This window comes from Centruroides sculpturatus, unplaced genomic scaffold (genome assembly GCF_000671375.1).
Source record: "Centruroides sculpturatus isolate CEXI.00-Female unplaced genomic scaffold, Cexi_2.0 scaffold127, whole genome shotgun sequence".
In the NCBI taxonomy this organism is placed as follows: domain Eukaryota; kingdom Metazoa; phylum Arthropoda; class Arachnida; order Scorpiones; family Buthidae; genus Centruroides; species Centruroides sculpturatus.
Window position 1 is genome coordinate 829,861 of NW_019385000.1, and position 15,681 is coordinate 845,541.

General features: G+C 33.7%; 1 protein-coding gene across 6 annotated transcripts in view; it reads right to left on the reverse strand.

Moving 5' to 3' along the window:
• The window catches only part of LOC111633196 (oxidative stress-induced growth inhibitor 1-like), a 28,102-nt gene that overhangs the window by 10,251 nt on the left and 2,170 nt on the right, over nucleotides 1-15,681 (reverse strand). For 4 of the 6 annotated variants that reach the window (XM_023377722.1, XM_023377725.1, XM_023377721.1 and 1 more), the window contains 4 exons: nucleotides 4,452-4,538; nucleotides 3,184-3,317; nucleotides 2,897-3,088; nucleotides 2,734-2,825 (listed from right to left, as the gene is read on the reverse strand). In XM_023377722.1, coding sequence (XP_023233490.1) covers nucleotides 2,734-2,825; nucleotides 2,897-3,088; nucleotides 3,184-3,317; nucleotides 4,452-4,506 — 473 coding nt within the window. In that variant the 5' untranslated portion in view covers nucleotides 4,507-4,538. Of the gene's footprint in view, nucleotides 1-2,733; nucleotides 2,826-2,896; nucleotides 3,089-3,183; nucleotides 3,318-4,451; nucleotides 4,539-4,617; nucleotides 4,926-4,947; nucleotides 6,030-15,681 lie in introns of those variants that run through there. The other 2 variants (XM_023377723.1, XM_023377724.1) reach the window with 2 other exon arrangements.

The following is a 15,681-nucleotide window of genomic DNA, read 5'->3' on the forward strand; positions in this document are numbered from 1 at the left end:
TCGTGATAAAGTTTTAATACTTATTATTATAATCTAGACATGTTAATCCTTAAATATACTTGTATATTGGGCCACAAGTATATATTATATATACTTGTGGCCCAAAACTCCATGACTTCTTCCAATGCGGCCCAGAGTAACAAAAAGGTTGGACACCCCTGATCTAGTACAAAATTTTTTGAAATGTTTGCTTATAGAATCTTATGTTGATTTACCAATTTGAAAATAATTTTAATAATAAAGTGTTATTCAGCCCTTGCAATAATTGAAAAATACACAGCAATAAATTTTGCTTAGAAATTGACTGTTATGATCACAACACAAATATTACATAAATAGCTGCAGCTTCATTTATTTACTTTGTTTTGCTCCATCTGACAAGATTGGCCAGAATAGGCAGGGATAAGAAATGATGCTTCAAACCAATACTATCCATGTTTAGAAGCCTGGATCGAATTGTCTCTTCATGGTAATACACAAATCCTTAAATTACTCATTTAGTTTGTAATATTCTTAGAAAATATTTCCTTCAATCAACACATCATTTTAATTCATTGTACAGTGGTGCCTCGTATAACGTACGCCTCGAATAACGGACGCTGCGAACAAAAGACTCTCTGTTTGGCCGTTACGTGACTCGAGCAACGGACTGGCTGCAAACAACGGACTTTCTGCGAACAAGTGCGAATGATGTTTCCATTCGTTTGCCAATGACAATCTGCTATTTTTATAATATATTCGTATTATTAGAATATATTATTAGTATATCTGAAGTACAGAGCTCCGTTGGGATTCGGCTTGCTCTCTTGTTTATTACGTACAGTACATCACTTCAGTGCAGGGGGGTATTTACATTTATTCAAGTGTTGTGCAAATCATGGCTTCTAAAAAAACAGAAAGGTGATTTCAATTGAAACAAAGCAAGAAATCATCAGAAGGAGAGAAAGTTGACAAAAACTTCCTTGTCAAATGGGGAGAGGTTCAGGAGTTTACCAACACTCATTATCCAAACAGAGCTGAGGCCAATAGGATCAATGATTTCTACAATGACACCCTTGCCCGTCATTTCCGATAAGTGTTGAAGAAGAGAGAGAAACAGACCACCTTGGACATGTTTTTCAAGAAGCCAGCAAGGAAAAAACAAAATATGGAACAAGAGGAGTTGACCTGCAAGCTCCGGTAGCCTCTTCTAAATCTGACTCCGATTAAAAAACAATAAAAAGAGACCTGCTGCAATGTGTAAAAAGTCTGTATCTGTGTGAATGTGTGAAAAAAGTGTTCCTCCACCTCCTCACAACATCTGACTACCCGGCATAATTGGTGACTGCTACATTTTCATTCGTTTACTGCTTCATTTTCATTTGGTACGGTTATTTTAGGCTGCAGAACAAATTATGTTTTAACATGTATTTCTATGGGACTTTTCACTTAACGGATGTGCACCTGGAACGGATTAAGTACGTTATACGAGGCACCACTGTATTTCAAAATGCATCTTATAATTACAAACTGTGATAAAATAAAATTTTTTGCATTTATCTTTTATTAAAATATAGTTTGAAAATTTAAACTCATTCTGCCTAGTGAGTACTAAAAGGGTCTCTTTTAGCAAGCCAATTATGGGTTCAGCCAGGCCCACAGTGAGGCAGCCGGGTGGTGTGGGACAAGGCCATGCATCCAGATGACCACCACCTGAAAAATGTTTGGGACTTCTGAAACCATCCAGATTCGATTCCAGGTTCCCAGAGTGGTAGTCTGCCACCTTGACCATTCTGCCATTAAATTTTCAAACACTAAATAATGGACTGTGACAAGAAACAAAGTTTTCTTTTTCTTGTTCATTGTAAAGTAGTTTATTTTCTTTAGAAGAAATGAATTTGTAAAACAACTAAACTGCATTTTATAAACTAGATAATTAGAAAGTACAAGAAATTCTTAAAAAATTAAATTATTCAAAAATTAAGTGTCCAAATTTGAATGTAACACAAAATATTCTTCATGATAAACTTGATGTATGATGTATAAAGTATGAAACTATGTTTAAAAAGGGACAATATCACTTATGTGATTTTTACAGTTAAATAATAATTTAAATGATTTTGAACTAAAAATGAAAAATTTAATAAGATTGCCAACCATAATATTAAGTCATCATAATCAGGCAATAGTTATTGCACTACAAGTAGGTAATACAAAGTGACTATCACAAAAAAATAAAAATTTTGTAAGCTGAAAATTAATGATTGATTTTCAAATTTAGTGTTAAATTTTGTATTATAGAATGCTAAAATATAGAAATTTTTTAATTATAGCAATGTGTGCTCATCCACTTCCATAATTAGTTAATTGCTTCATTTTATTGCCAAGTTACAAACCTCTAGTAATATTCTAGATTATCAGTTAGCTTATAGCATCCTATTTTGCATGATTAAATTGTTATTGTAACAGTTTCATGTGAATATTTATCTATTCATACAGGAAACCAATGAAAAAGCATTACAATATGACTGAAGATAGCTGTGTTCAGAGAGTTTAATGAACATTACTGTCAAAAATAATGTTGTCACGGAACAATTAGAACGTGCTAATTCATTTGCTATGAATGGGTGAAGACAAAGTTTTAGTGTACATTTCAAAAACCAAACAATTGTTAATCAGTTATTTTCAATTTGTATGAATTAACATTAAAAAAGATTTCAGTTTAAAAAGAAAATGCCAAAACGTAAAAGTTACCTTGTTCTTGCCATGTCCCATTCTCTAATACTCAGGTTTGGTAATTCCATCCAAGATCCAAGACTAATAGTTAAAATGCTACCTTCCATCTTCTGCAATTATTATGTAAACATCAGCATCTGCAAGTACTGTACTGTCTACTTTGATGGAGACATCTACTTACGTGCCACGCTCCACCCGGCAGTCCCTTGCCCAAGACAACGTGATCTATTTCTCGCCACGGTTCGTGACACCAGGAGAGAAGGGAAGGATTGTCCACTCCCAGGTCGGCTTCCGGATGGTTGAGAACGTCGAACAACAGAGAGACCGGATTGTTAGAACGGCCTTCTAGCCCTTCACTTAAATATCGTAAATCCTGTATACAGGTTAGAATTTTATTGTTCAATTGGCATCAAAATATTAAAAAAAAAAAAATGTGGAGCTATTTCATAGTACTGAAGTGTAAAATACCTGTTCAACAAGAGATTTGTCAATGTTGTCTTGTAGTCTGTAATGTAAAAAGTCAACAGGGTGAGAAGATCCATTATAGTATGGCCAGTTTCCAGCCAACATGTAGGAGAGCGTAATTGCTGACGGACCATTTCCTACAGAATAAAACAATTAAATTAGACTATATTGAAACCTGTCTGTTTATTAGATTTTTATAAAAGATAATACATGACATAAGTACTATAACTCTAATTTTGCTTCTAATAATTCACTTCTAAATAGCAGCAACCCAATCCCAAATCTAACAATCAAAACTACATTAGTAAGATATTATTTTCCTTGTTGGCATATTACTAACAAGCTTTATGGCATTTGCTTTTATCTCCCCACTTTTTATGATTAATCAGACAGGCAGTACAAATCACCCTTATATCAATATACTATCATTCAGAATACAATTATTTAAATTAACTCAAATTTGTCAGATAAACCAGCATTATTTGAAAAACTTTTTTTAAATTTGGGATACTATTTTGAAATTTTATAACGGAAAATTTTGATTAAAAAAATCTTTTTCAGAGAGTTTAAAATTCATATAAGTAAAATTTTCATTAAGTTTTACCCACAGCCGAGGTACGGTCTCTGCTATCTCCCCACCCCCTCAAGTTCAGTACTACAAAATTTAATAGCATCAATGTCCCCTTATATACAAGTTACCGTGCCAAATTTCATTTCAATCTTTAACCCATCCCAAGATTTTAAATACAACAGATGCCAACACACACGCTCCCCGAAATTCCCCCTTTTTTGACTTTAGGGGTCTGAAAACTCGAGATTTGTAAAACATCCATAGGATCAAATCCGACACAATTACACCACTTTCTTGCATTATGTTATAACAGGCAAGAAAGTAAAATCTACTTTCACTACACTCATTTCTAATAACATGAATCAATGCAAATGTCACACACTGCCAATAAGATAAATAAAGTGTGTTTAGTTATCGGCACGAACAAATCAAATAATTCCTTACAACAAAAAACTGCCACAAAATGAAAATTGTGCCGAAGATGGCAGTTATTTATTCCGTTCCACAAAGACCGACATTACCCTCCTCCATTAAATTGATAAATCCACAATTACAATATAAAAAAAGGAAAACACATTCGACTAAGGATAAAAAATTGGGCGAGAGGAAATCCACCCGCCAGCGAAGCATTAGAATCGGTCACCGACGTTCGGTCCAACTAAAACAGAAAAAAAAAAAAAAAAACAAAGAAAATACTCACCAATTACCACCGCATCCTTGTAGACTGGCATTGCCACATCAACAGCCACAGACATTGAAAGTTTACGTTTGGATTTCCTCACACTGCCTACAAAGGAAAGCAAAATGTTTAAAAAAAATCAGTTACACAACTAATTACATTATGACGAGGATACACATTAAATTACATCATCCTGACGAGATGTGGAGGAGAACACGCGAACCGACTTCTAGCCTCCTCTTCCAGACTATAGCTGACGCAACACCTGGCGCACGTCCAAGACACGAGGGGCGATCGCGTGATCGAAATACTACCTCTTTCGCGTCCGTTTTGGGACGTTCACCTACTTTTATGGCGCGCGCGGAATCACGAGGAACAGAAAAAAAACATCCTGGTAGAAGGGAAGTGACGCAACTTCCCCGAGCAAATAATTCGGCGAAACCATGTCAAAAATAATAGATCTCCATCTGGAGTCGTTTCTCGCCGCAAATCTCGCTACGAAAGAAAGGGTGCGTACCTGACGATCCGGTCGCGTATCCGTACGAAAACTAAACACTCTCCCGCGCATCGGAGGTTTTTAAAGCAACCGGCTTTTGTCGTCACACCGCTGACGTCATCGGTGTAGCGGCTCGGGATGCGACCCGTATCTGGTAATTATCTCCGTAATGCATGTACACTCCGATAACGGAGCGTGGAAGGTCGGAGAAATGCGTCACAGACGACAAGATATCGATCGCAGGGGGAAAAAAAAGAAAACGTGTCCGCACGTGAATCGGGCGAGTGGCCCACCCACCGCTCCGAAAAAAACGGATTGCTCACGAATCGGGATTTAAGCAATCGCGAAGCGCTGCGGGAAACGATTCCGTGGGACGTAGAGATGACGTCACTGTCCCATTAACGATGGAACAGCCTAGTTAAAAGCATTTAATTACCCTTTTCCAAGGACCGAGTTCACGTGATTAGAAACTAGACTGACAAGGACGCGGAGATACCAATGATTTAGCATTTTTTCGCTGGTGAAGAATTACAACATCGGTAGGCAATAGGGACAAATCGAGTTTCGATTAGAAATGCGCGTATTCGGGACCTTAAGAGAAGGAGGCCCTTTAAGACTTAGCGAATTTACGTTTTGTGTAGAAAAGTAAGATATCTTAATTAATTCCGTAAGAAATCCGTGTAAGACCTTTAAAAGACTTTTTACTATCTACAGAGGACTTTGGTTTCTGTACAGCAAAAGAGTCTTTTCGAACAGCCTTGTTATATCCTGAAGGCTTTTTCTTATCCTCCTCTATGATAACTGAAAGGTAACTGCTCAGATTTCTATGGCAATCAACAGACACTCAGATATTCTGAGCAGTTACCTTTCGGTATTTATACACTAGATTCCCCACGTAAAACAGAACATTCAGTAAAGGATCTAGGACAGGCATGGCCAACATACGACCCGCGGGCCCGTCTAATAAATTTATGTGGCTCGCGATCAATCTTTCAATATTACGTACTGAAGTCCAAATAGATCGATGAAAAATTCTGACGCCTAAAAAAGGTCAACTCCTCACTGCGCGTTTAGAGTTAACCCTCCATTACAAATCTCTTAAGTACAGCGTAGTGTGTTGATAAAGCATAATAATGTGAAAAATGTATCTGCAATCTCTGTCTACAATTTAGTCTCTACGGGGTGACACCACAATGAGATCTCGCACCATCTCAAAATCTTCCTAGAGCAGCCTCTGGTTCGGCCCCTGGAAAAAATTTTCTTTCCAATCCGGCCAGGGCGCAAAAACTGTTGGACACCCCTGATCTAGGATCTCCTTCCTGCAGAGGTCTCTATTTTACAAATGCCAGATTTTATGAAGAAGAAAGCGCACACATACAGCCACAAAAAGATGCACAAAAAAAGGCATCTCTGGAATCAAAGGAGATAATTGCCCCACTAAATATACAGAAAATTGCGATTCGCGCATTTGTAAGTGCGCTTACCCTTAAAACACGAAACTTCCTAAGGGCTGTCCATAAACGGCGTCCACACTGGAAGGGAAAGAGGGAGGATTGAACTTCAATGGAAGTCAGTTTGATTTCATTAAATTTTATACAGTTTATCACTTTATGAATAATAAAAGGCATAAAGCTTTTGAGAGAAGTTGAGTTCTGTTGAACATCCGAAGGGAGGGATTTACAGAAAATTGGACAAACTGGGATAATGGGGGAGTAAAAATTTCAAGAAAAATGCGAATGTAATTTATGGACAGCCCTTAAATGAAAAATATTTTAGAAATATCTAGACTTTGATAGATTTATAGTTTTACTAGCGCGTACATTCCGAGTCCGTGATAAGGAGTATTTATAATAATTTAGGATAAGGAAAGCGTTATCTCTAGATCAGCGATTCCCAACCTGTGGTACGCGTACCCCTAAGGGTACGCGATAGGTTGTTTAGGGGTACAGAAAAAAGTTATTATGGCAGAAAAAATAATATATTATGTATCACAAACTAATAGTATTAAAAAAATTATTAGATAAAAAATGTTCCTTGCAACAATCAACTTTATTATACATTTTTTCTTTTAGGTTTTTTTTCTTTAATTTAAAGTTACAATATGTAAAATTAACAATACGGTTACTCACTCAATTTCTTAAATGAGGGGTACAATCTAGAGATATGACATGTCACGGGGTACAATCTAGAGATATGACATGTCACGGGGTACAATCTAGAGATATGACATGTCACGGGGTACGCTAATGAAAAGGTTGGAAACCACTGCTCTAGATGATCCGCAGATTTACGAGATCGACCGCTTTGTTTACTATCGCGCGAGATCGCGAGCTGAGAGAGAATATGGTAAATACTACTTGAGAAAACACTTTAAAGCGCGTAAAATCCCTCCCCCGCGGAGGTCCTACTTACCCTCGGAAGATAGGAATGACAGATCAGTTGTCGCCTAAGTGGAATGCAACAAAATATCGTTTATTTTCGTTACCATAGTGATATTTTAGTTACCGCGGAACAAAAACTACGTCACTCTCCCGGGAAACAGCTGACGAAAACACTTCTCACCCTTCGATTATTCCGGGAAATCCAACCCCCTTGGGCAAATTGTTCCCGTATAATTAACGCTCGCACGAAAAGTCAAGGTGGCGGCAAAATGCTGATTTAGCGATCTCTATTTAGTCTTGGCTTAAGCGATCCTCGCTCACAAAACATCCAGCATTTGCATAGAAAAACGAGAGATTGCGAAATGAAATTCCTATAAGAATGCTGATCCTTGTGATGAGGTTGTCGACATACGTACTAATTCCAAGTGCACGGAACTGGTTTGAAGAATTTCGATGGAGAAATGACCAACAATTATGCAACCCTTAGGAAAGCACGTGGACAAATCGGCAATTTTTTTGGCGGTTTTTGCAATTAAATCGTACTAAAAAGTTCCACAAACTATAGAGGAGTAATCAATTTTCACCTTTGGGTAAAGGCTAAATGAATGCTGATTGTTGTTCATACACAAAGCATTCTAACCTTTGACACAATCTATACAGACAATTTTCTGTGCCTGTTATGTCAAACATTATATACTAGTACCTGTTGGTCATTCTGTGTCTTTTATCTCTTGAAGGATTCCCATCTGAACACCTTCTGCTGTAAGAGAGACAACAAACTGAAAACAGGAAAGAAGTGATCATAAAACTTAAAATTAGATGCTGTAGGGGTACTTAGAACTAACCTGGATCTATGGATTTTAGTCTAGTTTAACATCTACAGAAAGTTTCTGGAGAATAGTTTAGAAAAGGACAGATAGAATAAAACTAAACCCAAAGGACCATAGTCAAAAACAAAAGTTATCTGTAAAATCAACTTCAAATCGACAATGTATAATCGAGTCAAAAATTCTGATAAAACAAAATACTTCTGAAGCAGCTCCTAGATGAGAGTGAATAAGCATTAATTGATAATTATATAACAACAGAAGTAGGTAGAATTATTTTATAAATCAACACCATCCCTTTCCAATAAAATCATCATAAAAACTAATTACAAAATTCTATTGATAGAAATCTCCTTGAGAAACTTCATTTCCAACTTGTCGGAGATCTGCAATTTATCAAATAGACCATACCGGAATCAATAATTCTACTACATTTATTGATTGTTTTGGAGAATAAAAGATGGGTTTTTTTTCTTCAAACCACCAAGATGTTAGCAATTAAAGATTTTAATCTATATAAATTATCCATTTGTAGTTTTAAGAAATATTAAGTTGCAAAAAGTCTATCAGTTTCCAATACCAATTTAAGTACATCAATAAATAAAAACATCTAAAAATAAAGCAATTTAAAAGATATATCTACAAACTGAAGGTTAAATTATTGTCAACTATGAACAATTTGTTTTGTTTCAAGTTTTTGAGAGAAAATAATTATAGATTCAAATGATATTTTTATACATCTTAAGATAATTCCTAGTTAAAATGAGAATATAATTTACTTAAAATTAAAATAGTAGTACAAAATCAAACATATTGATGCAAAAAATGGAGTAAAAAAGTACTTCTACACAAGATCTTTGATAGGGATGATTAAGCAAACTTGATTCTATTGCCTCCCCTTTTTTATTTTTGTAATAATTATTAATAACCATTTACAATTAAATTCAAAACAGTACAGTGCAAGTGTTTAAATTTAACCTTACAAACAGAAAAAAATTGGGAAATCTTGTTTAGCATCTAAACCTAGTAACTTTGAACTAGTTAACGTTCTTCATTAACCTAAATCTGTTAGATCTGAATTCTCAACGTTTTAACATATCCAAAATGTTTTTTTTTTTTTTTTGTAATAATAAAAAGATAAGTGAAGTTTTTTAGTAATAACTTTTACAAATATAAAAAAAGCAAAGTTTCTGTAAGTATCAGACTATTTATGTCTCAAGTAATATAAGAGTACAAAAATAACTAAATTATCTTATCTCTGGCAAATGTTTGAATGTACAACATTCAAAACAAGCAAGAAGCAGCATTGTGATATTTTTATTATGGAGAATCAAATCACCATTCACAAATGCACAACTCTTCATAGGATACAAATTTTGGACAAAACAAGCTAGAGCTTAAGTCTTCGTGAATAGTAGCAGGGTCTATAAAAGCCAAGGAGCCTATTATCAAGTACTGTAGTACATTTTGTTCAAACCAAACACTTAAGGAAAAAATTGTATTTATTTACACAAAATCTACATGATATTACATTACAGGATATTGTATCTTAGTAAACTTATAAAATTTTATAAAAATATTTGTTGATATTTGGAAAAAATATTTTACATATTTTTTAAACTCTCCACCTTGTGGGTACTAACTTTAGCAAGCTCATTATGGGTTCATCCAGGTCCACAATAGGGCAGCCAGATCACGAGAGACGAACCTCGCCCAAAAAATTCCTGGGTTTTTCATCCCATCCAGATTTGATCTTGGGTCTTCCACAACAACAGACCCTAACCGTTCAGCCATCTCGCCATCTTACAGTAATTTACAACTATAGTTATCTGTATGTTTGCATAAAACTATTAAATTTATAAAAGCGATTTTGTAATTTCCAACAACAAGAAAAAACTTTCTATGACGACAAATATTTTATAAGAACAACATACACTAAAATATCTCCCATTTAAAGAAAGCATACAATATATTTTATAATTTCACAATCAAATTTTAAATATCAGCAAAAGTCAAAATTAGAAACCATACTTTAGTATGACGTAGGAAGTGAAATCCTTATCAAAACTATAAAAAATTATCTTTAGTAAATGAAACATTCTTAATATCAAAAGTTTCTCCTCGGGCTTCTTAGAGATAAAAATTATTTATTATTATTTAAATGTGCGTGATAAGATACGATTTTATTTTAAAATAGAATTAGACGGTCGTGCTGTAACTTATATTTACATTGCGTCGTCCAAATACGCACGTAAGAAGTATTTTTCCTGATTTTTGTGTTCACATTCCAAGAAAGAAAAAGTCAAATTAAATTCTTTAAAGTTTGAATTTATAATTAACATAAATAAGTCTAATTTTTAAACTGTAGAAATATTTTACCGTTTGTTTTTAATTCTCATATAGTCAATCAAGCATTCAACCTTAACACACTAATTAAGCAAAAGTCTGCTGTTACAAACATTAAAATACAGAAAAATAATATTGGCTTTTCTAGTAGTTATCAAAAATATAAATAAAATATGTTTAATGTTAAATTAACAACATTAACTATTGTTTAGTATAGAATTATAAAGCAGACAAAACAATATTGTTACACAAATATTGCTGTACATAAGTGCTAGAAGAAGAATCAAGATTCAAAATTAATATATTTCTATTAAAATATCTTTCTCTTCTCAGTTCACATAGGGTAGGGGTCAAAAGTCATCTTGGATACATATGTAAGGTCAAAAATATTTAATTGAAGCTTAAAGAGGAAAAGAAGAGTTTAAAATAGGATCAGAGTTCTCAATAAATGAAATAAAAACAAAAAATCAAATGAAATCTCTTAAAGCAAGGTTATGAGTTACTACGTTTTAAAACCATGATAAGACATCAGTTAACTCATGTTCTGACATACTGAAAAATGTAAAAGTTACACAGAATATAAATTAAAAATAAATAAATAAATAAAAATATTACTATAATTTATTATCTTAACTGTTCTATTGTCTGGATGACATACATCTAAAAAATAAAACAAACTGAGAAGACATTATCATCATTTATTACATAATTATTAACATTCATTACAAAAAGAAATTATAAAAATTACTTACTAATCAAAAATTTTGAAACACAATTATTAATTAAAGTCCAAGTTACAAAATATTGACAATTTATAAATTGTTACGTTGATAATACATCAAAATCCAAATAAAAAAATTCCATCGTCAACTATTGTTTAACAAGATCAGAATTTGATTCAAATTCCCGAGGGTTATCAAGTATCAAATCTAATATCTCAAACATTTACCAAAAGGAATGAATAATTATAGATAAAAGTATGTAGTATATACAGTATAGTTAAATATATTCCTGGAGAAGAATTTTGACTAGATTTTCTGCTGACTCAATCTTGCTAAATACTTATATACCTTACAATCATCTTGATATTTTTTTTCATTTACATTTATTCAACCATTATAACTATATTTTGAAACTATGAATAATTCCTAGTCTACATGATTAATGTAAATCTATAGTCATATTATCCAAATTTTTGTCTTTTATTAATTAGTTTCTTATAAATAGACCATTTCAAATCAAGAAAATTAATAAAAAAATATCAACAACTCATAGCCCGAGTAGTAAATATCATCACCAAACGATTGCCTAAATATCGGGCTATAATATGGCTAATTAAATGATTGGAATAAAGTAATTAATAAAAAAACTTTTCACAGCATCATTCATTAAAACTTATATGGCAATCTGCTGCCTTTCCTTCTAGAATGTCTAGAGCAGGACATTCCCAAACTTTTCTGACTGCCAACCTCTAAGGATTCCTTGACCTCTTACCTATCCCCTCCTCATTTGCTAAAACAGTTTTTTAATTATTGATAATGACAATAAGCCTGATAAGCTAGTATTAATGATAGAAAATATCTATTTAAAATCAATTAATGAAAAAGTATTAGTCCAATGGGTTATGTAAATGGCTGTTCAGGATGGTGTAAATTTGCACTCTACTGAATGCAAATTTACATTATCCTGAACTGTTTTCAAAAATCAACCTGACTAATTTTTGACCCTCCCAAAATGCCTTATGAAGCCATGGGTCAATATCAACCACTTTGGAACATCAAGCCTAGATGGAACTTTGTCTAAATAGCATAGCAAAGCTCAAAAAGCAAAAACCTGCTAACTCCCAACATAGGCCAGTAGTATTTAACCAGCCATTCAGCAAGTGGTAGATAGACAATGAGAACATCAACTGAAACATCTTCATTCCTCTTAATCTTTTATTACCTTAAAAATATAAGCCTCAAGTTAATTTTTACAAGTACACAGGCTGTTTTTTTTTTCAAGCTCCAATGGTCCATAAAAAAAAAAAAAACACAAGTGTAAATAACAAATTGAATATACTACCAAAAGTTAGGTACAAACATGGTTATTTTTCAACATAATCGCCGTGAAGATTGAGGCATTTGTCATACCTGTGGACAAGCTTTTCCGTCCCATTGTCATAAAATGTCACCGCCAATGACTCGAGATGGGCCCTAACGTTTTTTTGAAGATAGTCATTAGTCTCAAACCTCTGCCCTCCTAGCCACTTTCTCTGTTTAGGAAAGAGGTAGAAGTTGCTCGGCACTAAATTGGGTCTATACGATAGGTATTTAAAGGTGGTGAAGACTTCCACCCAGATTGGAGCTTTTTTAATGTGCGAAGACTTCCACCTGTTTTCTGAACTGAGAACGTGGCTAGCAGGGCAGAGATTTGAGACTAATGACAAACTTCAAAACAACATTGTTAAGGCCACCTCAATTCACCAGTGGTAACATTGTATGACAAGGGGATGAAAAAGCTTGTCCACAGGTATGGCAGATGCCCAAATCTTCACTGTAATTACGTAACCGTGTTTGTACCTAACTTTTGGTAATAAATTCATTTTGTTATTTACACTTGCCATTGTTTTATGGACCATCAGAGCTTGGAAAAAAAATAATAAAAAATCACCCTTTTATAAGCATCATCCAAGTTCACTATCTCATTCTTTTTATTTCAAATCTCCCGTATTATTGCCATAAAAACAAATCAGGTTAGAGAATGCATGACATGAGTTCTTCATATAGAGAGATACCAGATAACATTAGTCACAATTATCAGATTCACTACAGCCATTAAAAGAAACTTGGATATTTACAGTTTCTATCTGTGACAAATAGAGGTAAAGATAACTAACAATGTACGAATGTTTATTTTGAAAACACAACCTCAGGCATTTCAACAAATGAGAAAATAAAAGTTGAACTTTAAAAATGATAAAGATTCACTCCAAAGATTAAACTAATAAAAGATTTAAAATTAAAAATGTATACAAGCTAGCTAGCTGAAATACTGAATTAACTATTAATAAATATATAAAGATAACATTACTGTCTACTATTGTTATTTTAACATCAGTAGACTTTATATCGTATTCTTGATAACATCACGTTATAATTTTTTTTTCTCTAAATTATTAAAAATACAAGTTACATTTCCTAAAGTGCAATTTTTGATAAATAGAATTTGCTGCCTTCAAAGAAAAAGAAAAAACTAAAAATCCATTTGCATAAAGTCAACTCATCACATTGAGAAATGTGAGGAGTTGGCTTTATGCAAATGGTTGTGGAGTATCAGCATACCCAAATTTCATCAGGAGAGCATCACAGACATACTAAATGCATATTGGAAAAGACTCCCTACAGGAAAATAAACCAATAATGTCAAAATTATTACAAAAACAACTTTGCTTCATTGCAACTTGTCCAAATAAATTTATTCTTTATGCATACATCAAATATTTAAATTTTATCTTGTAATCACAATGCAAGTGTAATCTTCAGAGCAAGAGATTATACTTGACACTTGACAACTACATAATTATTCATACATTTTAAAAAACAATCCTTAGCTGAGATAATTAGCATAAAATTGTTACATAATTTTGTTAATTAGCTCATAATTGTTTAGATTTCATTATTGTAATTACTAACTATTAATTAACTATCAAAAAAATTCAAACTTGAAAGTATTAATGTCATCGGTCGATCGATCAAGCGAAACAGTTGAGACAATTCGTTTAATTGATTTTATTATTATTTCGAGTTTATGCTTAAATTGCTGCTGCGTTAACCGAAACTCCTAAATACTGTGAGGTTTGCGGAGATCCAGAAGTATCAAATTGTTACGAAGCAATCACGTACAGTTCTTGTACAGACTTCTTTAATTTAAAGAGAATATCCTCCTCCAAAGAGAGGTAATCCCTTGTTCTTTCGGAAGTGGTAAATGTTCTCTAAATAAAAGGGATGGTGTCAGGTATAAATTTTGTCGTTTAAGCAAGTGCTACGACGTCAAAATGGATTACGTAAAAGTCTTAAGCCAATTGCCCAGTGATTATAAACATAAAACATGCACCGAAGAAAAATATTATCTGCTGTTTTGTGATCAACAAGATTCATTCCTGGATTGTCTGATGTACACGGAGCAACACTTTTACAAATGGCTAAATTCTCTTCCAAGTTTCCGTAATTCAAGCAACGAACGAAAGAAAAGCCTAAGATTGAGGTCGTATGCGAAGGGTGCAATCTTGCAATTAATAGAGAGATCGCTAAACATTTATGAGATGCTTCGATTACACAATTCTTTTATTTGCTGTATGATGGACATGGATATGATCTTTTTAAATTTAATAAGACTGATACGCGATAGCGAAAAGATTGGAAGCCTTTGGTTTGACACACATGGAAGCATTTTCGGCCTTGAAGCTGCAATCAGCATTACTACAAGATGTACGTGTAGAAGACAAAAAAATTAAGACTCAAACGGTTTCCACGAGCAATTGCAAAAGATGGTTGATATGTTAATACAGTATATGGAGGTGAATTCAATACACTTCAAAGGTAAAGAGAACTTTGTAGCAATCGAAACATTAAACTTATTTGACTATTCTTCAAACATTCCCAAAGACAAATATCCATACAATGTAATTCGCCTTCTGTCTTATAATGATTGAAACCATTCATTTCAACGATTAGTGTACTCGTACATATTTTAAGATTACGTGAAAAGACTGCTGTATTGAAAAACTAAGATTTTCAACGAATTTTAATACGATTTTATGTATATTTAGTCAATTGTTTTAAAAAGAATGACTGACTTTTTAAGCCTTGTTTTTTAAATTGAAAATAAAGTATTAGACCCTGTACACACTAGGCGTTTTTCAACGCGCGCTTTTAAACGCGCGTTTTAAAGAACCAAGAGTTCTATGCAGCCGTACACACTCAAACGCCAAGCGCGCGTTTAACGCGCGTTTATAGATTTTTGTTAAAACGCGCGTTTTGCGGGCACTTTACGGGCGCTTTGAGATATATGTGCTGCCTTATAGCGACGATGAAGGAGCACACACAATCAATTACTTTCTCGTCCATTTCCAAACTGAGCCAGTGCTAAACGCCGAGCTAACGCGCGTTAGCTCGGCGTTAAACGCGCGTTGAAAAACGCCTAGTGTGTACAGGGCCTTA